The sequence below is a fragment of the Salvia hispanica genome, chromosome 1 (genome assembly GCF_029641045.1).
Source record: "Salvia hispanica isolate PSC_SH4W2 chromosome 1, Shi_PSC_v1, whole genome shotgun sequence".
NCBI classification, from domain to species: Eukaryota; Viridiplantae; Streptophyta; class Magnoliopsida; order Lamiales; family Lamiaceae; genus Salvia; species Salvia hispanica.
In genome coordinates, this window is record NC_142692.1 from 22419898 (window position 1) to 22444690 (window position 24793).

The window sequence follows — 24793 nt, forward strand, 5'->3', positions numbered from 1 at the left end:
GGAAAAGATGAATATGAGTATATACAAGACAAAAATATCATATTTTAAAAAAAGTTGAAGTGTATCGTTCATTTTAATAAAATATTTGTTCAGTTGTAGTATAATTTTTAATACAAATTTGGTAATCTCATAGTTAACTAATAGTACTTTTTTCTTATTTGTAATATCAGACTATTGCATAACTTGGCATGCATGTCAAATACCTCATCCATTTTTAATATTGAAAAAAGACAAATTTTTCTATTTCTTGCCATATATAAGTATAAAAGTAAATTATCACTTAAAATGACAACATCATATTATGCATTTTGTTTATTTTGAATAGTGTGACAATTTACACTACTATTCATATTATAAGAAGCCATACAAACTTTATAAGTTTAGATTAAATTTAAATATTTATAATTCATCTAATTCCATAATTTATGCTATAAACATAGGAGTGTTATTTAACTAATTGAAGACTAATTAAAATATAGGATAATAATTGGAAAGAGTACATATTTGTGTTGTCTTTTAATTCAAAGAAGAGACATTACAATAATGAATATAAATTCATTTTTTAACCCAAATGTAAGACAAATTAAACTCTTTAGCACAAATTCAATTTTGAATCTAATAGAAGGAAAAATAATACTTACTCCATATATAATTCAATTAATTAGTAAAAATATAATTCGAAACATATAGTGTAATATTAAAAGTAATGTATATTAATAGTCCAAACCAAATTAAAACCTGGAGTGGATCTGTATTCAAACCTGCGCCTCTCTTTATATTGATAGATTTAACTTTAATTTCATCTAAAATTTGTTAGACTTGAAGAAGAAGAAAGAAAGTAGGCCAAGTATTTAGCAACACCACCCAAAATCTACAGAGTAAGCACTACGAAACCCTTTTCATGGCTACTGAACAGTCGATTTTGGCTGTGATACGGGCGGCGCGGCCACAATTCCGCACCGCCTTTGATAAGGCAGCCTACGCCGTCCACGCCTCCTTTGTTGCCACCGGATACGTCCTCCACGCCACCGGTGCTCCCGCTTTCACCGACGACGCTCTCTCCGTATCCTGTAAAGGTAATTTACGGGAATTTCACTATTTTAGGGTTTTTTCCGATCGCTGATAAATTGAGAACGCGTTGTTTTGGATTTGGAATGCTATTTCCCCCAATAACTATGTGTTCAATTTGTTTTATGCTGTGGATGTGATTTCGCGCAGATGAAGTTGGGATGGATGGTTGGAACGATGTCGAAGATAATTATGCGTTCGTGTACTCAAACCCGGAGAAGGGTTCAAAAAAGGTGCTCGTGAAGTGCCTTATGATGAATGATAAATTGATTGTTGATGTTCTTAAGGAAGGAGGCTCCGAGCCTCTGCATCTTGAACTGGAGTAAGTTGAATAAGTATAAGAGCTTTCATAGTATTATCTTTGCTTACATATTAAGGGCTTTTCCGAGGCGGTTGGCTCATTAGTATATCGGTTTGTAGTGCTGGCGAGTATGTCCAAGAGGATGCCGGGAACAATTATGGTTCACAGTTCAAGAATTTGGGGAAGCTGGTAGAGAATGTTAATAAGGAAATCTTAAACAAACTGGATGCTGCTTCGGCTTCTAGCTCGTCAGCGAAAAGCTCTAGGTACTTACTATGTTGTTTGATCATTGCTATTTACTTGGTTCTAATGTTACTGTGGTAGTGGCCATGCCGGAGCATTGCTCATTTCATGTGTGCTACACTTGGTATTTATAAGAGATGTCTGGTGGTTGTTGGTATCTGTATTCCTTCTGTGCTGTTTTACTTTCTCTGTATAATCTTACTCTAGTTTATTTTAGGCCTCATGTATCCGTTTCTTAAGTTGGTTTGTTATGTGAATTGCAGTACAGAGGCAAATGTAAGAGAAGAAAGAGATCCGCTCAGGGTAGGACCTGACACGGAAGACCCTTACACGCCCTTACATCCTGGGTAATTCTCCTTATCCCCTTGTGATGGCGTTCTAGCCTATATGATGTTCGATGGTAGGATATTTGATAAGCACTTTGGTTAACCTCATACAGTCGCTTCCCCCAATATCTTTAAATGATCTGAATTACGTACTTTAGATCCTCCAGGGGACATTTGCTTTATTCTTGAAGACCGTATATAATTGTCTCTCCTGAGGCTACAGTGAATGTACTCCACAGAAACAAGTAGTTGCATAATTTTAGGACAACCACTTTTACTTTCCCTTTGCTTAAGTAGCAAGATGGAACTGGATGCACTACAAAATGATAAATTTTATGGTGGTTACAATACTTACTAGACTACTGCATATAACTATGCAGATACGTTGTTCCACCAATTCCTGGTTTTGGCGGCAGTGACCTCTTTCCTGGCCCAGGGGCTGGAATGTACCCATCCAGGTTTGACTATTCATTGCCATATCGAGATACTTTCGAGTTCTTGTGCATGAAATTGAGTTTTGCATTTATTGGTAACATTCATTCCAACTTCTTGCAGGGGTGATTTTGGAGGTGGAAGCATGTTGGTGGGTATGTGTCTGGTGTCGATTGCAAAGTCTAATTGGAAATAGCTTATTCTGCTGTCTTAACTTTTCATCGTTTGTTTGCAGGTCCTGATGATCCGAGGTTCTTTGGGGATCGAACTCGTGGCCCTGGATTTCCCGGTGGTCTACCGTGAGTATTGTCTCTCGACAGCTTGCTTATATGATAGTAGTATGTATTCTTTGATGGGCTAACACGTGTATTTTCTGAACAGAGGTGTACCCCCTGGTGCCCGCTTTGATCCTTTTGGACCTCCTGATGTACCTGGATTTGAGCCTGGTCGATTTGCCAGGTAGTTAACACTACTTTCGTTGTCTAGTTTAGTAATGAGTCAAAACTGTCCATGACTATATTTCCCCATAGTTTAAATTTTTCCTCTCTTGACGATTAAATACTAGTGTAATATGATGTATATGTGACACTATGGACATTCCTAACACGCATGCTGCATACTAACATGAATGTATCCAGAAATCCACCAAGATCTGGAGGAGGATTGCATCCAGACTTGGAGCACTTCCACAACGGCTCGGATTTTATATAGGAACAACCAGGCAAAAATTACAGGAGAGGAAATGTCATTTCTGCTTTAATAACATTAGTTTTTGTTATACCGTCTAAATTTGAAGCATGATGCCTTATGTGGTATAGTATATAGCAATAAAATGGGTGCTTTTTGTTTAGTTGGTATTGTTGCTAGACACCAGTATAATAACATTTTCTGCTCTTGTTTGGTAGACTTGATTTTTAGTTTTGTTGTTCCCTTCTATTTTCAAGATTGTCTTGTTTCTCTCTATCCTTTATTCTTGTATTGATTTAGTGGAAAAATAGGATTTTTTTACCAAATTATGTAAGGGATGGTATTCGTACTTATTACTTCATGAGGATATTAGTATTATATTATTTTTATCTTTTAGGTAGACTATGGCGGCCACATGCTATTTTGAATGAGTATTTGTGTATAAATATTCATTTTTCTTGAAAAAGTTTTAAATCCAAATACATGAACTTTTATTCATCTGACTTTTTCTTAAAAGAAATTAGGACCGAAATTGAAAGCAATAGTATAACAAATCAGGAGTAGAATTTCTGTGCATTAAAATGATATCGTTATGATGTTATTAACTATTAACGGAGTATTAATTTTTGAAGAATTTGCTCCGACGATTATATTGGCTTCAAATCGTAAATTTTAGATCTCGTGCAAATATATTGTGTAACAGAGTTTGTGTTATCATGCTATAAATACTCTACATGACGGAGTTATGCAATAATTTCCCAGAGAATAGAGATATTTTTATTTTTCTTTGGAGATTATAATTATTTATTTTTTCCGTAACATGGAAGTACTCTTCATAGCTAATACTCCCACTTCTTCCGGTAGCCATCTACTCATGTTTGCCATCTACTCATGTTTATGCAATAAGGAGCGTGAGGAACTGAGGGAGAAAGTTAATAAAAATATAAATGAAATAATTTAGTGAAATGAGATATGTAATGACTAATATTTCAAAATGATAAAATAAGGTATTTAGTGGAGGACAAAGAGAGTACTAGAAATGAATTGATTCACCCTTTTAAAAGGTGGGAGAGCTATCCATTCTTATATAGATAAGATATAATTATCACTAAGTCGACGTGGACCAAATTTGAAGATTTTAACAAAGAGTATTTATACATTTGATATTTGAAATATAAATTCTTGCATATTAAATCAACACTCTCAATAATGTGCACCAAGTAATCAGGGTTTACGGGCTGTTGATAAATATAAATGACATTTTGTAGTAGAGGAGGTTAGAAAAGAAAAAAATCAAGAGCAATCCCACGTCGCTCGTAAACGGGCCTAGATAGTTGGGCTATGGAGATTCGTTTTACAACATTAATCAATTTACCCCTTTTTAAACTCTCTTTAGATATATATCGAGTTCAAAATATTGAAAAGACAATATTTTTAGGATTCAATTTATTGATGAGTAATTTTCCACACATTTCACATATAATATCTAACGATTTCATAAAAATTTGAACTAACATCGGTTGATGGGGGCTTCAGCCACCCTTGTTTCTGTTGATGTATAAATAAGTAGGGTTATCTTAGTTGTACAGAAAAAGAAAAAAAAAACTCCATTAGAAAAAATCAAATTATGAAATTCACTCTGGTATACTCGATGTAAAATCTCGCAAAAAAAAAAAAAATATATATATATAAAAGGAAAAAATGCCAAAGTGGCTTTATCAGATTGCATGTCTTGTTGTAGTCGGATCCCCAAATTCTTGGAATGCGCCAATTCTACTTGACCATCCGGGGTCTTAACTAAGACTTGTTTCATTTGATGATGCCATGTGAATGGCTAGAAACATGTAAGTGTATGGCTAACCTGATAATGAAAGTTACGTAAGGGGACTGGAGCAGGCTACCATGAGACAAAAGATGTTTTTTCTAAAGAGATTTGATTCAGAACTGTTATATGTCCAAGGTTCACTATTGAAATAATTTTAGAGGTTTTTCCCGACTTTCTCCGTATCAACAAACAATAAATACCTTGAACGGGTCTGAGTCAAATAGTAATGATTTAGAACACATCTTTTTTACACTTTCGGAAATCCAAGAACTCAACCGTTACAGTTAGTCAACCAAATAAAGTGACTTGTGAGGTACAACAATTATTAGGAAATAACTCTTTTAATCCAAGAGATATTTCATTGATTCCCGTCTTTTGACTTCGAAAAGGAAGGAATTTAGATAATTGGAAATATATGTGGGGGAAACTCAAATAATTATAAAACATGTCTTTCCCATGTACATAATCTGAACTACTAACTGTCTATGATTTATGGTAGTACTAATAATTTAGAAATTGTACTATCACACAGATGAATAATTCAATGTGTGATATAGTTTTATGATTCCAGAATAGGAAAATCGTCGTGATCTCATTTATAGTAAAAATTCCAACTAGTTCTACTTCTATATCTTTCTTTAATTCCATGTGTTACCCCACACGACTAAACTAATGATCGGAGTGCTTTTGTTGTAGAAGATATGTGAGGGAAACATTTTTGCCCACAGACTGAAATAGGACAGAGACCACCAGATTAAGATAAGGATTAAATTGAAGATATTTATTGCCCCAATTGTGACAATAATGTTATTCCATCGACGGTGATTATATAATTTGGTTAATTTATGCGCCATAGTACATATTATACGACACACATTACTATGACTATCAATCATTCGTTATGCATTATTATGATTAACATTATGTTTTCAACAATCAATCATTCTTTTAACACCACTTTCCAATAACTATTTAATTTGTTGACGATTATATGTATTTAGATGATTTAGAAATCTGAATCGCTTTGTAATTGCATGGATCTAAATTTGTGTGGTCCTAGAGTTATCAAATCAGTAATTTGGCACTACAGAGTAAAAGTGATGTAGACGTTACTCATCCATTTTAATGTATGAGTGGAGAAGTGAGAGCTAAACCCTACATATTAATTGGCTTCGTTTGTTACGATTTATAAGCTAAGATAATAATTGAGCTAATCATATTATTTGCTTTACAAAATAATACTACTATATCTGTTTCCAAATATCTAACTTATACTACTATTGTGATTTTGAATCTTATCTGCCAAATAACCATTATCATATCTATCTTATTCTTATCTTTACTATCAACCATATTATTATCATATCCATTTTAATGTTATCCCATCTATTAAATAACCTCGAAATGTAGATTTCTTTAGACTTAATTAATTGCTTAAAAAATTACTGCTTCTGCACACCTCAAAAAAATCTTGGGTACGTAATTCTGCTACTATACTTGAAGGTTGACATGCAAGAGATGATTGGCATAAATTACATGAATTTTGAGGCATTTATATTTTTCTTATAAACTTAAAAATGTGATAACTTAAATTTTGACATATATTGTGATGTTCTCACGATCTCATGTGGTAATGCGACGAGAATAAATCGCGACCAATTTTATAGAAATAAAATCATAGTATAAGAACAGTAAAAGAATTAAAGTCATGCGCAAAATCAGAAACAATCTAAAAAAGTTCATGTGTTATGCAAAAACTCCTCACATACAAAGAGCAAAGAGCATGCTCAAATATGCAAATTTTAAATAAATTGTAAATAAATTGTGTTACTTATATTATTAAAACGAACGAGTAGTGTATAGAGATTATCCTGGAGCATGGGCAATAGACAAAGACATAACATGTGGACTAACATAAAACAGACACTGCTCTAACCATCAACTCCCCTTCTTATTTAGTGGTCTAAATATAATTTACCTACCGCTTCTTTGCTAGATTATCCATGTTACGACTAGTTATGATAATGATCATGGTTTATGCTAATGTGAAATTCTTCGACCATAAAAATAACATGGGTATTCACTTAGTCCAATACAAGTACTTACAAAACGCGTGATTAAAAGTAGATAAGAGTTTGTAACTTGCTCTAACATAGCTACCAAACAGATTCTTATTATATAACTCCATTTCATAACATGTCCATTCTCTCTTTCGTTCCTCATTGATATCTAGTTCCGACTTGTTATATGATCTGGATTGAGTTTTTTTTCCCTCTCAGGCTCTCACAATACCAATGATGCTTCAAACGAGTCACCAATATGTAGATATCAAAATCAGAAACCACAATTTTCAAACAAACTCAAAAGTGACCTGTTTTCATAATGGGAGGATACAAATGAAAGGGCCCAACCAATTTTCTTTGGATTGTTAATTTAGTTAAAATGATCTAAAATCATAAGTTCTTATTTAGCTCTTACCAAGTTGTCGCAAATAAGCCCGAATCTATTAATACAATGCGTGAAAGTAATTATATCAATAATTATGAATGGAAGCTAGGTAGTACTACCAATTTTCTTCATCATAAACTATAAAGAATATATAGTCAAATTGAAATATGTATGTCCAATGAAATTCATTCCAAAAAAGGTTATCCAAATATTTGTTCTTTGCTGCCGAAATTCATCGAACTTTACCGAATGTTGAAAGCCAAACATCTTCAAATCCTACTTTCCTTTGGGGATAAGATTTTCTCCAATCCCACCGTTTCTTCTAGTTTAGAATTTAGATTTCATCTCACTCTCTCTAGATAATATACATATGCGATATGCCGGTAGAAATTCAATTCAATATTAATAAAGTTGCAGTTTCAAATGAATCATCCATCAATCGCTTTCTGAATACTATCATCCATATATTTTCAACTCTATGTTAATGATATCTAAGTATGCACGACAGTAATTGATAGGAAAAAACAAAATAGAGATCAAAATATTGTCTATACATGTTTGGTATTTATGCTCACTATTTGTGAGAGACAAATATTAGTATTATACTCCATATTCCATATCCCAACACCCAAATACTAAGAGATATATATTGGCATTGCTCTCCTTGGTGAACCTGGCTATAAACACGCTACAACAGTATTAACCAGACAAATTTATGAGAAAAAAACTAGGGGCATCTTCACAGATTTGTGAGTATGTTATTAATCTAGAAATACTAATAGAATAAAGAGAGAACTACAGAAATTATATTTGAGGTATTTTCCACTATTTTTGAACTTTTTGCCATTTTTAGTTTTAAGAGATTTTAGTCTTCAATTTTAATATTTCATTCTCATCGCTTATCTCTCTTTTCCCATTTTCTACCTTTTTAGTATTAATTGTTTAATGCATTATAATCTTAACAAAAATTTTGCTAAAAAAGAAACGCTTTAGATAACATGGGATGGGATAGAGGGAGATTGAAGAAGACCAAATCGGTATGCTTTGACCGACAAGATAAAGAGATAAGACCATGCTCTTAAATTTGACTGTACTAGAAATTTAATGTATTTTCCAATATTTGATGCCAATAGTGTCCTTTTATGTTGTAGCAGTCAATGCTTGCAACAAATTACAACAAGATAACTGTCGATAAGTCCATTGCCTTTCGGTGGTTGTTTCGCAAAAATGCAGTATTCGATTCGACCACATACACTGAACCATATCATATGGTGCTTCTCTAGTAATGCAATATCGGTGTTGTGCGATAGGCAAAACTAATTTTAGTGCAGAACCTTCGAATTAAAATATATACCCTCCGTCTGTGATAGTGGAGGTATTTCTTTTCAATCCGCGATTTAAGAAAAATTATGTTAAAATGAGTCAAGTAAAAGAATTAATAAAATAGAAAATTAAAAAAAGTAGAGAGAGTGTTAAAATAAGTAACGGGAAATTTGTTACCTTTCATTAAAAAGGGAAATAAATATATTACTATTGAGCGTATTAAAATATTAAATGACTCAACTAGAGGGAATAATTTATTTTAGTTCAATCTTTATGTAATAAAGTAAAATGATTTAATAATAAAGCTCGTATAAAATGAAGGAATCTGCTTGATTTATTTTCTTCACTAAATTAGGAAAATGAATTACATGTGATATCTTTAAAATTAGTTCGACATTAACCGTCCGCATATTTATAACTAATAATTAAAAAATAAATTTTTAATTAAATTATCTCGTTTGATAAAATTAATCATTGTTGAACTAAGGCTGTTAAATAATTAAGGCGGTTGTAAAGAAGAAGAAGAAGAAATGACACACATACGATTAATTTTAATAAATATATAGTGTGAATCCGATAAAAGTGTCAGAAGTGTGTTTGCAAGAAAGCGACAGTACGATGAGGTAAAAACATAAAACAATAAAAAATAAAATGAGTAATCGTTATTATCCACTGGGTATTCGTGGCAGTGAAAGGCTGGGAGTTGGAATAAGCGGACCCACATCTGGCATTGTCTTCGCCACGTGTCGCAATCTCGTTAGACTACAACCCCGATGAGTAACTGAAACTGAATACCTAAACTGAATTTTCATTTTTTAACCGAAAGGAGACTTCTTTTATGATTAAATTAATTAATTGCAGACAACGTCGGCGATGAAGATACACACAATTCATTTCAATTAACTCTTCATTTCAATTTTAATTAATACTCCATCACACTCAGAGAGACATTCACGTGCCTTGCTCTGTTTTTTCCTTTCACTGCCCATTTCGTTTTTTTATTTTATTTATTTGGCTTTTTTGTTTTCCCTTTTCCGCAACCGATTTCGCTTTTTCTTCTGGTTTCTGTTTGTTTGTGGGGAAAGATTGTGGGCAGTTACGTCTGCTTCTTGCATATAATAGTGGAGGGTTTTCTCGTTTTCTCAATTTCAGATTAAGATTGAAACAGAGCGAAAATGGAAGGAGGAAAGCAAACCAGCTCTTCACTTGCCTCTGATCTCTTTGGGGCCAAGGATTCTTCTTCTTCTTCTTCTTCTGGGATTTTTGGTTCCATGTTTCCGCCGCCTCCAAAGGTGATCAAATTTGTCTCACACTTCTCTCTTCAATTCCGACCAATTTTAGATTTTTTATGGTTTGTTTTTATTAGATTGTTATGTGTTTTTGCATTGCATGTCACTTTTGTAATGGATTTCCTATATGTTTCAAATTGGGAACTAACAATTGAGTTTGTGTTCACACCCCTTTTGGTTCAAACCATACAAGGAAAAGGTGGATGTTGGAGATTTCTTGATTTTGAAGAGTAAAAATACTTGTTGTCATGATTTTACTTAGTTTTCAGACATTGATTTGCATCCTGATTATGATTTATGATCATATGTGTAGGTTGTGGGACAAGAGTATTCTGGAACAGACAAGAAGATTATATCTGGAAATCCAACTTGGACTGGAAAGAATGGTGTTGCAGGTATATATATATTCCTAATCAATCACATGAGGTGATGATTAATATTTAATCACAATTTATGCTAGTGAAAGCTTTAGACATGCAGCTGGCTGGTATTGAAAAGATTTTAGTTTAATGTGACTTGACTTGTGTGAATTTAAATCCAGATAGAAATGCTGTAGGAGGGCAAAACCAGAGGAAGGACGATGTCTCGTATTATACGGATGAGAAGGTGCAGCCCTTTCACTACAGCTCCTCAATATACTACGGTGGTCAAGATGTTTATTCTCGCCCCGAGTCTGCTCAGAATCCCGGGACTAGTGTGAGTAACCATGCTCACTACCTGAATTAGTATTTTGTTGTTGATGTCTCTTCACTAACTAGATCAAATTATTGTTGCTGTGAAGCATGTTTTGATCATTTATATGTATGATTTGGGGTCAATTATGTTTTGTGAGACATGATTCCAAAGCTTAAAATGATCTCCCAAATTTACTTCCATGGGCCTTTCTCTTTGTTGTGGTTTTGCAATCCCATAATCTAATGAATCTAATGCATTGAACATTGTTTGTCATAGTTCAACAAAGATAACGGAGGAGAAGACGACTCGGGCAGTGCTTCACGAGGGAATTGGTGGCAGGGTGCGTTTATTTTGCGCAATGTGATAAAATATGCAATCTAGTACTTAGTATCTAAAGATAAGATGGAATCCATTGATGGAATGTTCTAAATTTATTTTATGAATGCATCATATTGACTATTTTTTTGGCAGGATCTCTTTACTATTAAGATCTAAATAGATGTACTTATTAAGGTAAATAATCATACTTTAACTCATTCTTGATAGATGATTGCAACCTCTGTATGATTATCATAACTTTTATTTTTGGTCTTCTCTGCAGGCATAAATATATTAAGCAGTGCTCCTTATAATGAAGAAACCAGTGTCTGGTGACAGTTATTATATCAAAACGCCAGCCTCTCTTAGCCACAGTCAATATTTTGTCACTGTAGCCAAGTAAACTTCATTTGTTCCCTTTTCTTGATCGGGGAACTATAAATACATAAATCTCATATTGTAGTAGTGGAGTACTATAATTTGTCCTTTTTGTGATATGCAAGATAATGAAAGAGGAAGTTCAATTATTTGTTATATTAGTAACACAAAGTAGCAATTACACAAGTAATAAACTCGCAGTCAATACATTATTATCCGATTATGCAATTATTGACTCCATTTCAAGGCAAGCTGTAAGCTGCAAAACCAAACACATACGAATAATATTAAACAAATTAACCATATATATGTAGTTTCAAACTCTCAAAGGTTCACATTAAAATGCTAATTAATTTTCAAATTAGAATCTCAATTTTGTATGTTAAAATTATTAATACAAAGATATAATTATATCAACATAAGACTTATATAAATCTTTGTGTTGATATTTAACTTTACATGTTGTATTGATAAAGTTATGTCTTTGTATTGGGAATTAGTTAGCAGTTGATCATGACTACTTACGTCCACACTTGAAGCCGACGGGGCGGTTAGCAATACGGCAGCGTTTCGGGATGGTGATGGCCACGGCGGGTTTGACACCGGAGGCCTTGGCCGTGGCCGAGAGTAGAACGGCACAGAGGCATTTAGGATTCCTCCCAATCCTCTTCACTTGGAGGCAGCAGCTGCTCGACACCACGGCCTTCGGGTCGCGCCCGGGGACTGCGCAGGGCGCCAGCTGCACGGCCACTTTGTCCGGGGACAGTTTGCCGCACGTGCCACCTGCGCCCTCGGTGCCGAGGCCTGCAGCGGCGAGGAGCAAGGCCACGAGACAAACAACCTTGAAGAGAAGAGACATTGCTTTTGTAAAATGGAAATGTTGGTGAGTTTTGATGTCGGAGGAGATTTCATGGGTTTTTTATTTTATAGAAGAGAGGAGAGGGTTGCGTGGTGTGAAATTTGAAAAGAGGAAAGTGAGAAGCACTAAGTAAGTGAGTAAGCATTGAATGATTATGGTTTGTTTGAATTGCATTGGTGTTGAATTGTGTGTGGGTATTTGGGTGACTCAACCACCCAACTCAAAATTGGTCTCTCTCTAGTAACCTAACCACCACCACATTTTTATTTTACTTTTTTGTACTAACAGGAAAAAAATAAAAAACAAACGCCGTTGCCGGGGATCGAACCCGGGTCACCCGCGTGACAGGCGGGAATACTTACCACTATACTACAACGACAAGTTGAATGTAACTTCATTAATATTTAATCTATCCATTCTAGTGTTTTAAGGCGTAGTTCAAATAGTATTATGTTTCATGTAAAGAAGCATGATATCCTTTGGCTAGCACAACCAGGTTCATGTAATGTGGAAAGAAATCTTGATACAATAAAAACATAAATATACAAAACATCCAACTCCAAAACACTAGTCTTTCTCCCCATTTACATAAAAAATAAAAAATAAAATAAAAAAAAGTGAATATAAACTTTGTCAAAGAACCATGACATGAAGGAACTAATTAGGCCTCAATCAAACCTCAAAAATATTCAAGAGATGGAGACGAAGATATCTCTCGTGTGGTGCTCGAAAATGAATCCGATCTCTCCATGCCGCTCATCTCCTTCCCTTTACCATCAATGCTAAGATAATCTGTCAAGATCTTCTTCACTCCAAATCCACCAAGTGGGAGCTTTCTTCTCTCGGTGTGAGGCACCGTTCTCTCTCCCTTGGCAGGGGTGCTGATGAGCGGCGAAGCTGATGAGAAGTTCAGAGGTGCATAGGTTGCCTTGAACCCCACATTCTTGTTAGTGATCACACCAACTTTGGAGATTGAGATAAGCTGATCCGAATGCTTCGACAAGTCATCCACATATAGTAGATCATCTATACGTGCCACGATGTTAAATGCTAGGCTCTCAAGAACTCTTGAGTAGCTCTCTAATATAGATTTTCCCACATCCTAGATAATGACAGTCAACACCAATTGCATCAGCAACAACAATAACAACACATATATGTCTTGATGTAACTAACTAACCAACTAACCTTGTTGTATTGGATTTTGCACATGTCAAGAGTGGTCTGAGGAAGACCAGGAAACCTCAGTTTCAAGCAGAGGAGGAGGCTCTCAGCCCTCCCTGCAAGCACGACTCGTCTGTCCGCATCACTAACAAAATCCTTAGCCATTTCCCATGATGATCTTGAATTTGATCTCTGTGTGCTGCCGTGTAATGGCTTTGAGCTCATCTTTCTCCGCCACACGTGAATGGTGGCCTCCAATCTGTTGGCAACCTCTGTGGCGTGGTGCTCGGATGACAAGTCCAGGCAGTCCAGCAAACACTCGGGCGAGAACTGATCACTGCTGATGTATCTGTGGATCACATCCCCTAAGCTTGCTTTCCCATTCTGTTCAAAGAAAAGGGTCATTTCTATTCATATTAATCATGTAATACTATATCTTACTGTTGTTACTTACCTTTGGAAGAGATTCTAGATATGAATCAGGTACATCCATTTCAGCTAGTGCAGCATTGTTGATAGCCATTGCAGCTTTATGGATCTGGTTTGTGGAGTCGCGCCTGTGCTGCAACATCCTTCTAGAATCTTGGCTGAGGCCACCAGGTGGGACTCGGGGAACGGGGAGCCACCATTTGTCTTGTTGATTAGGGAGGGGCTTGCGGAAGGATGTCGTGCCATCGCCCTCCGAGGCTACTATCCCTTGCTCAACATACCAAAACTCTGACCCCTCAAAACTCTCCAATATTTCCTATCAAAAAGAAGAGTAAAAAATGAGAATCATTACATTAGCAAGATGTAGTAGTCTATGAGGAAGATTCAAGTATCTCACGAGTAGCATGTTGTCCAATTTACGCAATGCAGGGAGGTTAACGTACAGATCCACCCGCGGCCTGGAAGTCATGACCTAACACATAATCGGGAAATGCCATCCACTTCAATACATCGATTTCAAAACTAGATTCATTTGATACAAGAATCATAGTCACCTCAAGTTTGGTGCCATCAGGGAATGTCTGCCAAGAAGGTACCAATTCCACAATCTGATCACTAACACACAGAATCCACTCCATTTCCCTCCGCCACATGAGTTTCTTCTCCGACTGCAGAGGCTCTAGTCTCCAAATTTGACCAAAAAGTGTAGCTAAGGACACAAAGACACACCATCAAAAACAGAATTTTCATAGACAGATTCAAACATACATTCATACCACAGAGATTGGTAATAGCATTTGATATAGCCAGAGCAGTGCAAACCCCATTGCCACAACCAGACATGTCTTCACCAAGCAGCAATTTTGCAAATCTTTCTTTCATCATCTCACTCTCTACACACACACACACACAATTCAATATATGTTGAAGAAGAAGAAGAAGACAATAAAATGTAGTGCTAAAAAGAACATAACCTGAAACACAGGATCCTTGTTTAACTAATTTCCTCTTATCCAAATGCGGCTCCTTCAGAGATGGCGAAGATGATTGTTCAGTGCTGCTATTTTCATCACACAGACTAACCTCAGAGGCCAAAAATTCAGAGCTCGAACCGCTTTCTTCTTCATTCAAATCCTTCAACTCTCCAACTTTACCACACTTATTCTCATCTTCTTCATTCATCAACACCTCCATTTTCTCCTCGATCGAATCACAATACACAGAGTTGTTCACTACCATTCCATCAAAATGATACCTTTTGCTCGAATTTGTAGCTTTGTTTTTCAAGAATTTGACAGATTTCGACACCCAATGCGACAATGCAGAAGAGGGCTGCTTCAAAATCTCATCTTGGTAGGAGAGAGCTCTATCCATAAGGTGGAAGATTCGGTTTCCGCCATTTTTGGAAGTGGGAAAAGCTTATAAAACAATAAAAAGGTGAAGGAGTGGGAATAAGAATGATGTCTATAGAGATGATAGGAGAGGTTTTTATGGAGAATGATTAGCAAATGCGTTCACGAGAAGAGGAGGCAGCGAGGCTCCTGAATCTAAATGCTGCCTTTTTTTTGCTTAAACAATGCGTTTTTCCCTTTCATTGTTTCGCTTTGCTTCAACAAGGGCTCTCATTAAATCATTGCATTCACACCAAAATATAAAGGTAAATTATCATTGATGTAAAACATTTGACTTATCATGATATATATTTTATATTTTATATTTTTGAATTTTATTTTATTTTTTTGGGGTTGCATGAAGATAAATTAGGTAGGGAAGACTCATCCATCACATGGCACAAGACAAATGTGAGGATTACTAGGTGACAAAAATCATGTTTGCTGACAGTTTCAGTTCATCATGGACTAGTGAAGACAACAGATTTTTTCACTTGCAACAAAATCAAAACGCAATTTTGACATTAATTTTGTTTGGTAGATTCAGTAGAATCTCGGCGTATCAGATTGATCGACTTAGGAATAAAGTATATGTAGGGTATTTGGAAATATCAAGAAAACATATTACTGGCATTTTGAATTTTTAGATTAGTAATATTAAATTAATTGATAGTTTTAGATGTACTAATTAATTTATACATGATGATTTTTTAAAGTAAAATTACCTTCAATCAATTTATTAATTTGAATAATACTCCCTCCGTCCCTCTGCGGTAGATGCGTTTCTTTTTGGCACGGGATTTAAGAAAAATTGTTTTAAGTGAGTTAAGTAAATGAATACTAATAAAGTAGGAAATGAAAAATGTGGAGAGATGAAAAGAGAATAAAGTAAAAAGAGTAAAGTAATAGAGAAGAAAAGTTGTTATTTTTTGAAAAAAAAAAATGAAATGACTCAGCCACAATGGACAATCAAAAAGGAATACAATCCAACTACAGAGGGACGGAGGGAGTAATAATGAAAAGCATAATAAGATACAAAAAGGGGTTGTTAAATTCTAAATAGTGTGTCAAAATTAATTCATAATTTGATAGACGTACTAGTTAATTTATGGTACATGATGATTTTTATAGTAAAATTACATTTAATCAATTAGGGGTTGTAACTAGTGTGTTAAAATTAGGGTTTTACTTGCTTCTTAAATCAAAATACTTGAACAATAAAAATTACCCACGAATAGATATAAAATGAAAATCTGCTGGAAAATAGAACGTCGTCAGAAATTTAAATTTGTGGACATGGCCTAAAAAGTTATACTAGTACTACTAATAATGAAAGCATGCTTAAAGGTGAAATTTGTGCAGGTATAATGCAATTGGGACATAGAGTAGTACAATCAATTATTTTTGGTAGAGTTAAGACTTCATAATCTGTAGTTATTAGCATTATTCATCCAACTCCCTTTTGTGTTTTGTATCTTTCCTTGTAAGGTAAAAGGTTAGTGCTAAATGTTGTAGTGGTGGTTGTTCTAACAGAAAATACATAAGTGGAAATAAAATAACTTAAACCAACCACCTTCTAACAACTAACACATTTTTGGGTATCACCATTTCGGTTACTTAGTTTGCACTATTCACTCTGTACTACTTTAGTGCTATGAAACTGTTTAGCAGTTATTGAGAACTATATGCAAATTCTATTTGTTCATTTCATATAATTTTGTTCAGAATCTTATTGAGTCATATAAAAGGTTTGAGATTCGAACACACAGTGAAAAATGTATTTTAGTTTGGAGTTTTGAAGCCAATTAGTTAACGTTGATTTAAAAGAGTTTAGAACCTATTAGAAATAGAATTTTGTATAACAATTGACGTTCACGCATGACTTTTTGAAGATTCTAATTATCCTAACTAAATTGTATCATGTCTTATTTTGAAGATTCTAATTATCCTAACTAAATTGTGTCATATCTTATCTAAGTTGAGTTATTAATTTATACATAAAAAAAACTTCAAATCATTCTTACTTTATTTCCTCTTTTTTTTTTACTCTTTTTTGTCTCTCATTTTTTCTCTTCATTGAACTCTATAACACAATTTTTCATGTCTCTCATTTTTTATCTTCATTGAACTCTATAACACAATTTTTCAGTTTTTCCGTGCCAAAAAAATTAAATTACCTAACTTAATTGGAACGGATGAGTATCCAACTTTGCTATTTGGGTACATTCGCGATCCAATTTTTTTTTTTTTCATATTTTGGATAATTAAATCTTACATTTAACTAAATCATTTTAGCGATATTCTATTATAATTGAATCTTTCCAACTCCATATTCTCTTTGTCACCAAAGAATATGCACTTTGGATTTACACAAGTTGTAATGTAAAATTGATAAAGTAAAAGAGAGGTAGAGAAAAAAAATAATTAAAGTATTGCTATTGAAAAATAGGTTTCACCTTATTAGAGAGAAAAGAGGTTTTAAAATTGGAAAGTGCATGTTTCTGTGGGTCGGATGGAATATAAAATAATTTATGTTTCCCTGTCCAACTTTGTTCGCCGTTTATTTTCATAAAGTTAAATAATTTTTAAAACCAGTATCTGATTTAAAATGAGATTTTAAATGACAATTGTAAGTAGTACTACTATATAATTAGAAGTCGATAGTTCTTGCTTCGAATACAAGTCCAAGCTGCTATGTCATTGATAATTTGAACACACGCCAATGCGGGAAATGGATCTAACGAAAAATCTAACGCAAATAAAGGCCCATATAAAGTGTGAGGACCTGTTGGAAAAGTAACTAGCCCAGCCCAGTAAGAGTTTGATTTACCCATTTCGTTAAACCAAACTTCTATTTTAGATTAACCAATAAAAATAATCAATGTTAATGGTTTCTAAAATCATAAATTTTGGTCAAAATTCAGTATTTTTCACTAATTTAAATTTGGCTGCAAATATCATGACCTTATGTTATGTAGTGAATTTCTCACAAAATTAATTATTTTCTCAAAATTTACGGGAAATTCACTGTAAGGGTTAGGGTATCCGCAGCGCATCTCGTAGTTGTCTCCATCTTGTCTCGGAGAGACGAGATGGCATCGAGAAGGCGTTGCGAAAGCCATCTCGTCTCGAAGCAACGAGCCAACTCGTCGCGCGTCTCGCGCGGAAGAGCAGCGAGACGAGATGTCTCGCCACGCGCCCATGCCACGTGGCGCGCGCAGCGGCTATGCGTCACGCCCACTCGTCGGCCCGCGAGTGGGCGTCGTATTTATGACGTAATAATTTTTTTAAAAAATTCGAATTTAAGAAAAAAAAATTAAGAAATGTGAAACGGTAATATGAGCGTTCAACGGTCCAATTTTTTATTTATTTATTTTTTCTTTTTTTATTCTATAAGTGTGCAATTTGTAATTTCTAGTATTTTACATTATGTCTTTTTTATTTTTTTTAGGATTTAAAATTATAATTTTATTTTATTTAATGAAGTGTGTTTTTATTAATTGAATTTGTTGAAAATAAAAATAAAAAATGAAATTGAATGAATAGTTAAGAGATAAGATGGTTAAGAGATGGAGGGATGCAGCAGAAAAGTACAGTGGGGCTCATGAATAGTGAAGAGATGAGATGGTTAAATGATGGATAAGAGATAGTGATGTGGATGACCTTAAGTTGATGATTTTTGCGATCAAATTTAGAGTTAGTAGAAAATAATAAATTATGCCAAAATTTGGGATTCAAGTACAATTAACTTCATTGGGTTTCCTATTTAAAATATTTGCTACACAAGGATGAGTGAATAATCACTTAGGATTTGAAATCGTATGGTAAAATACATAAAATATTTGATTACACACATTTGAAGTAATACAAAAATTTAATATGAAACGAATACGGTGTAAAATAAGAAATTTTGTGTAAAAAATATATAATAAATTTTAAAAAGTTATTGATCTATAATATTACAAACTTTGGCTTAATTTGTAGTATATCCAAGGAACTTTAAATTTGGTGGTAAAAACCATGAACTCCATGAATTGATGGGATATTGACTTCAACACTTAAGTTGATGATTTTTGCAACCAAATTTAAAGTTTGTTGAAAATATCAAATTTCAGTTAAAGTTTGTGATTTCAGGAACCAATATCCCAAATAATTTTCATATAAAATGTTGTTTATGTTACGTAACTGTAACGAACCCAGGATTCATAGAAAAAATTAATGAATCTAAAATAAATGCAATACATAGCAATAATCGTGGGCAATGTTGGATGTACATTTTGAAAGTAAAAGTGGAGGTTTATTTAGTTGAAGAATTTTAAAATCATGGATTCTTGACAATGGTAACTGCACATTTTGCATTTGCCATGACATAATTGCTGACGCTGCCCACAATAATCCTACATAACATAAGTAGAAAGGATATTAGTATATATTATTATGGTGAGACTGAGAATCGAAAAATAGTCAAGGAAGAAGAATGAATACCTTTGGATGAGGGTGAGACCCCTGCTACCCATTACCAAGGAATCCAATTTGAATTCTTCACAAGCATCACAAAGCTTCTCTCGCGCATCTCCCCAATACAGCTTCACCACCACATTTATCTATTTAATCCATCAAATTAATTGTGTATATTAATCTATGAAATCAAATGTAGTAAGTATAGTTAGTACGCAACCTGTTTCTGCCTGGCCGCAGTGTCCAGCATGTCTAGAACTTCGATATCAATGCTCACGTCGTACTTCTTCATTCTCTCCGGCTCCCGAAATTCCGCCAGTGGCATCACAGCTTCAATCAAAATCAAAATCATAATCAATTTATTTTTAAAAGAAAAAAATAAAATAAAAGAGTTGGACATACGAGAACCGGATTGGGACCAGAGTTGGCTCTGGGAGTCGTCGGCGGAGTGAGGCTTGACGTGGAGAATGTAGAATGTGTCGCCTTTATCAGCCAAATGATCGATCGACCATTGCAGCGCCGCTTTGCTGCTCTTCGAGAAATCTATTGCCACGCCGATTGTCTTGTCTTTCGTCATTTTCTTATCACACCAAATTTCTGTTTTTTTGGATTTACATTTACTACTCTTCTTCTGATCCGAAAATATGATTTTCTAATCTTCCCTAACTTATACACGTGCCATTTAATTCATGGTCTATATTATTTTTACTATTCTATTTTCTAATATACGTTTTTAAGTTACCAAAACATTAATATTCTAATCCAGTGTTGAATATATTCCTAAGAATGATGGACAATCATTTTATTGTTTTGGGCCTATTTATCCATATTTACGATTTAATCCAGTTCGATCTATCCGGCCCATTTATCAAAAAAATGAAATCACATGATTTAAATAAAGATATTACGACTCCCTCTGTCCCAGTTAATTGGAGCGTTCTTTTCGGTCAGAATTGAAGAAAATTGTGTTTAATAAGTTAAATAAAGTAGAGAATAAAGTAAGAGAGAGAAGGGAGAATAAAGTAAAAGAAAGAATAAAGTAGGTGTGATTAGATATTTTGTTTTTAACCAAAAAAAGAATTGACTCAAGTAACTTGTGACGGAGGGAGTCATTTGAAATTCTTACATAATCTTGTTAGATCACAAATTTTTTAGATTATTAATAATATACTATTCACTTTGTTCCACTCAAGATGTCCATATATTATAGTTATTTTTTTACGTAATACGAGTTGTTAGTTTAATTGTGCCACAAAAAATACTCCCTCCGTCCGCGAATAGTAATTCCTTTTTTTCATTTTAGTCTGTCAGCGAAAAGGAGTCCCGATTCACCTTTATCATAAATGATAATAGGGTCTCACCTTCCACTAACTCATTATACTTACATTTCATTTAAAAGTAATATATATATATATATATATATATATATATATATATATATAAATGGGACATCAATTCCACTAACTTTTTTACACACAACTTTTTTAATATTTCTTAAAACTCGTGTTGCCATGAAATGGGATTAATAACTGACGGAGGGAGTAAGTGTTAATAGTATTTTGCATTTATTATTACGTGACTTTACAATTGAATAATTTCTTAGAATTTATACAGTTTTAAATATTATTCTCTTTTATTTTCATATGTTACGGAGTACTCCCTCTGTCCCATTAAAAATGAAACATTTTCCTTTTTTGTTTGTCCCATTAAAAATGAAATGTTTTCCTTTTTTGTTTGTCCCATTAAAAATGAAACGTTTCCTAAAATGGAAACAACTCTATCTCTACTTTTTCATCTCTCTTACTTTACTCTCTCCTCATCAACTCACAAAACAACACTATATAAAATTTTGTGCCGATTCCCAAATGTTTCATTTTAAGTGGGACGGAGGGAGTATTTAATTGGTATATAATTCACATTCCCAATTTAAAAGTTCGAGATCCACGGTATTTATATATATAAAAAAAAAGTAAAATGGTTCGTGGCGTGCGTCCTACATTGGGCCCAAACTACCGCCTCAAATTGGGTTATAAAGCCCAACCCATTTACAAATGTCCATGTTTTACCGCCAAGAACAACATGGGTTCCCTCTCAATTAATTTATTAAATGAAGTTCGGTATTTTAAAGCTCAAGCCTTTGCAATAAATATCGCTTAACAGCCCTCTTTTCCCCCGCTTATTTGTTTTGTTTTATCAGTGCCAAATTATCACAAGCTTCAGTGTTAAAAATAAGAGTGACGCTAAATGGCCATAATATGGCCAGCCATAAAATTAAAATATTAATAAAATTTTGTACATTTAATGCTAATTTACTTGAAATCAGTTCATCTTAAAAGTACCACATTTTTAAGACTAGTATACCTTTTGGCATAAATAGGGAGTAGAGTATAATCAATACTAGTAGTAAATAATCTTGAAAATATTGCATCGTGTGTGTGTACGTTTCTTTTGTGGAATACGTATTTCTTTTCGGTTTTCCTTTTTTTTTTTACTTTTGTTTATGTTTTATATATTAATATTATTTAATTTTTGTAACTACTTTTAAATTAGAATATAAATATCTTCATGATATTAAAATTCATTATGTATTTAGATTCACTTACAAATGAAATAATTTAAGCTATATTATATTTAACATTATATTTAAATAACTTATAGAGAAAATATATATAAACATTATAGTATAAATTATTTTATATAAAATTCATTCAAATTTTTTGAGGAAAGATTTTTCCAATATTAAACGTGTAGATTGAAAAAATATTATTATAAAAAATATACTAGTATAAAATTGATGGTTGGATATTAAATGAAATCTTTAAAATAAATTGGTATAATTAAATTCAAATTTTAAGTGTAATATGGGGATACTTAACAAGGAAATACTTAATTAACTTTTATTACAATAAAAATAATGCAAGTAGTTTGGGATGAGTTGAAAAAAAAAATGCTAGTAGCATTAGACGGATGGAGTAGTAATTAGGAGTAGTAAATTGTACCAAGTGAATTGTCGTTCATATAAAACTGAATCGATAATATAATACTATACTATATTGAATATTCACAATTACAAAAATTGATTATTTCCACGTGAAAATTAATTCAAGTACCTCCATCCGTCCCAACTCATGTGATTGATTTTTTTAGTCGTTATTTTGGGAAAAAAAAGGATAACAAATGGTTACAGTGAAGAGAAAGTAAAGTAAGAAGGATGGTGAGAGTATAATTTTTAAATTTTTGTTATCATTTTTCCAAAACACGTGCTAAAAATAAGTCAATTACTAAAACTGGGATGGTGGGAGTATAATTTTTAAATTTTTGTTGAATCGGTGGCTAGTCTTTGATTGATCTTTATTTCAATTGCAGATCTCAATTAATCTTTCACGTAATTGTAATTTTTATATGATCTTGAACTTATTCTTAATTTCTATTGATTTGTTTTTGTTTTTTAGGTATGGATTATTGCATTTTTTTTAATAGTATAATATTGAATTCTAAGTGTTGATTATTGAATATTGCTACTTGATTTCGGTTATTTTGATTCCTACACTAATCAGTCAGTTTTCAACTGATAAGTTAGTGTAGGAACCGATTAAGATTCAATTTTGGCTTCGATAATAGGGAGCGAAAATCTATAACTGTTAACTGGAATCGATTGAAATAAGTATAGTTCGTTATAATATAACATAATGACGCAGATAAAAAAATATGTACATATATCTCTATTTATAGTAAATTTGGGTATTAACTCAATTGGTTTTGAAAATTTAATGATCGTTATAATAATTTGAAAACCTAAGTTGTGTTATTTACACGATTATAATAATATTATTAGATTATTCAACTCATTTGGGGTCTAAATTGATACTGATTTAAATATAAATTTTCAATGTTAATTTCAATTTCTGTTCTTCAATTTAAGAGCAATTTTTTATTTAATATCTAATTTATTTATATAAATAAAAATTTAAATATATAAATATATTAAATAACTACTATACTATAATTTTCATACTAATTACTAGTAATATACAGACGTAAATACCTATATAAATATTTAGTAGTTAGTAGTATAGGAGAATGATCAATTGCTAACTCATCATTTAATTGCTAACTACAACTAATTTAAGGCCACATGATTTTAAAAAACGTGTGGTCTATAATTTGCCAGGTGTAATTTTCGTTTTTATTAATTAAATAAAAAAAAATAAAAAAAAAACGCCAAATTAGGGTTTTGGATGAAAATGTCAATATAGTGTTTTGAAAATATCAACACAATGCTTTGAGAATGTCAACACAAATTTAGGATTGACATTGTATATGCTTTATATTGACATATTATCTTAGCTGCATTGACATTAACCTGTGTACGAAAAATACAAAAATTCTAGATTTTTTTTTTCAAATTTTGACGTCGGAACATATGCATGTAGTATATCGTTGGAATCCTTATAAATTATCTTTAATTTGATATATGTTATATGAATTTAACGTTTTGGGATTTCTTTTAAAAGTTAGTTATAACTAACTTGACATTAATACCCCTATTGATTTTTATTGAAATTAATCCTAGAGCCTTATTAACTTTTTTGTTGATCGTATTGACATTTTGTGGTTGATGATTTAGACCTTTAATTTAAATATCTAATGACTATTATTGAGTTGTAGTTAGCAATATAACACTCCCCTAGTAGTATATTAATCCATTTAGATACTATATTTATATATCTCGAAAACAATTGCTAATGATAAAATACGGAGTAGTATATTAATCCATTTAGATACTATATTTATATATCTCGAAAACAATTGCTAATGATAAAATACGGAATTACACTAATATTATACTAACTTAATTTAAAAGATATTTTTATTTTAAACGATACTACAATGAAAGTGCGTAAAAATAAATAAAGTAGGTTAAGTAGAAGATTAAACTTTATGACCTCCCACTCCTGCCATTGCCCAAGACCCATTCCCCATACGTGAATTCCTATAACTCAATACTCCAATAAAGAATTTATTGTTGTATTAATTTTGTTAGTAGAGGGTAATTTTGTAAAGACACGAAAACATTAAAGAGGCTTAATAATTTATTATTTGTTTCTTATGTATAATGACCTAAATATCCTATTATGGCCAGCCATAATGTGGCTGCATAGCATTACCCTAAAAATAA

General features: G+C 32.9%; 5 protein-coding genes and 1 non-coding gene across 6 annotated transcripts; 2 read left to right on the forward strand and 4 right to left on the reverse strand.

Annotated features, from left to right (window-relative positions):
• The first annotated feature begins 768 nt into the window (after positions 1-768).
• On the forward strand, positions 769-3313 carry LOC125217679 (proteasome inhibitor-like protein). Its single transcript, XM_048119198.2, has 9 exons — positions 769-1076; positions 1219-1390; positions 1489-1635; positions 1876-1959; positions 2319-2396; positions 2494-2525; positions 2606-2669; positions 2752-2829; positions 3009-3313. Exons 1-9 carry the CDS (start codon positions 902-904, stop codon positions 3079-3081), a joined length of 903 nt encoding a protein of 300 aa, XP_047975155.1. The 5' UTR covers positions 769-901; the 3' UTR covers positions 3082-3313.
• Positions 3314-9512: 6199 nt separating this feature from the next.
• Positions 9513-11462, forward strand: SIS (E3 ubiquitin-protein ligase RLIM-like protein). The gene is made up of 6 exons (XM_048126369.2): positions 9513-9945; positions 10256-10337; positions 10484-10638; positions 10894-10957; positions 11089-11130; positions 11219-11462. The coding sequence occupies exons 1-5, from the start codon at positions 9829-9831 to the stop codon at positions 11103-11105; spliced, it is 435 nt and encodes a 144-aa protein (XP_047982326.1). The 5' UTR covers positions 9513-9828; the 3' UTR covers positions 11106-11130; positions 11219-11462.
• Positions 11440-12303, reverse strand: LOC125223287 (uncharacterized). The gene is made up of 2 exons (XM_048126370.2): positions 11839-12303; positions 11440-11572 (listed from the first exon to the last, which is right to left on the reverse strand). Exons 1-2 carry the CDS (start codon positions 12170-12172, stop codon positions 11556-11558), a joined length of 351 nt encoding a protein of 116 aa, XP_047982327.2. The 5' UTR covers positions 12173-12303; the 3' UTR covers positions 11440-11555.
• Positions 12304-12479: 176 nt separating this feature from the next.
• Positions 12480-12551, reverse strand: TRNAD-GUC (transfer RNA aspartic acid (anticodon GUC)). Its single transcript has one exon. It is a non-coding gene; the product is annotated as a tRNA-Asp (tRNA).
• Positions 12552-12675: 124 nt separating this feature from the next.
• Positions 12676-15407, reverse strand: LOC125218875 (rop guanine nucleotide exchange factor 7-like). Its single transcript, XM_048120663.2, has 7 exons — positions 14740-15407; positions 14542-14658; positions 14320-14474; positions 14163-14237; positions 13791-14081; positions 13361-13720; positions 12676-13274 (listed from the first exon to the last, which is right to left on the reverse strand). The coding sequence occupies exons 1-7, from the start codon at positions 15137-15139 to the stop codon at positions 12852-12854; spliced, it is 1821 nt and encodes a 606-aa protein (XP_047976620.2). The 5' UTR covers positions 15140-15407; the 3' UTR covers positions 12676-12851.
• Positions 15408-19284: 3877 nt separating this feature from the next.
• Positions 19285-20216, reverse strand: LOC125217864 (universal stress protein PHOS32-like). Its single transcript, XM_048119426.2, has 4 exons — positions 20017-20216; positions 19835-19944; positions 19642-19760; positions 19285-19553 (listed from the first exon to the last, which is right to left on the reverse strand). The coding sequence occupies exons 1-4, from the start codon at positions 20189-20191 to the stop codon at positions 19478-19480; spliced, it is 480 nt and encodes a 159-aa protein (XP_047975383.1). The 5' UTR covers positions 20192-20216; the 3' UTR covers positions 19285-19477.
• Between the last annotated feature and the right edge of the window lie 4577 nt (positions 20217-24793).

Coding starts and splice junctions, on each gene's coding strand:
- LOC125217864 (XM_048119426.2), bottom strand. CDS start 20,191: ATGACGAAAGACAAGACAATCGGCGTGGCAATAGATTTCTCGAAGAGC. Junction 19,945..20,016: donor CTGGTCCCAATCCGGTTCTC/GTATGTCCAACT, acceptor TTTTGATTGAAG/CTGTGATGCCACTGGCGGAA. Junction 19,554..19,641: donor GGTCTCACCCTCATCCAAAG/GTATTCATTCTT, acceptor TATGTTATGTAG/GATTATTGTGGGCAGCGTCA.
- LOC125223287 (XM_048126370.2), bottom strand. CDS start 12,172: ATGTCTCTTCTCTTCAAGGTTGTTTGTCTCGTGGCCTTGCTCCTCGCC.
- SIS (XM_048126369.2), top strand. CDS start 9,829: ATGGAAGGAGGAAAGCAAACCAGCTCTTCACTTGCCTCTGATCTCTTT. Junction 9,946..10,255: donor TGTTTCCGCCGCCTCCAAAG/GTGATCAAATTT, acceptor TCATATGTGTAG/GTTGTGGGACAAGAGTATTC. Junction 10,639..10,893: donor CTCAGAATCCCGGGACTAGT/GTGAGTAACCAT, acceptor TGTTTGTCATAG/TTCAACAAAGATAACGGAGG.
- LOC125217679 (XM_048119198.2), top strand. CDS start 902: ATGGCTACTGAACAGTCGATTTTGGCTGTGATACGGGCGGCGCGGCCA. Junction 2,526..2,605: donor AGGTGGAAGCATGTTGGTGG/GTATGTGTCTGG, acceptor GTTTGTTTGCAG/GTCCTGATGATCCGAGGTTC. Junction 2,670..2,751: donor GGATTTCCCGGTGGTCTACC/GTGAGTATTGTC, acceptor TTTTCTGAACAG/AGGTGTACCCCCTGGTGCCC.
- LOC125218875 (XM_048120663.2), bottom strand. CDS start 15,139: ATGGATAGAGCTCTCTCCTACCAAGATGAGATTTTGAAGCAGCCCTCT. Junction 13,721..13,790: donor ATCTAGAATCTCTTCCAAAG/GTAAGTAACAAC, acceptor TTCTTTGAACAG/AATGGGAAAGCAAGCTTAGG. Junction 13,275..13,360: donor GCAAAATCCAATACAACAAG/GTTAGTTGGTTA, acceptor GTCATTATCTAG/GATGTGGGAAAATCTATATT.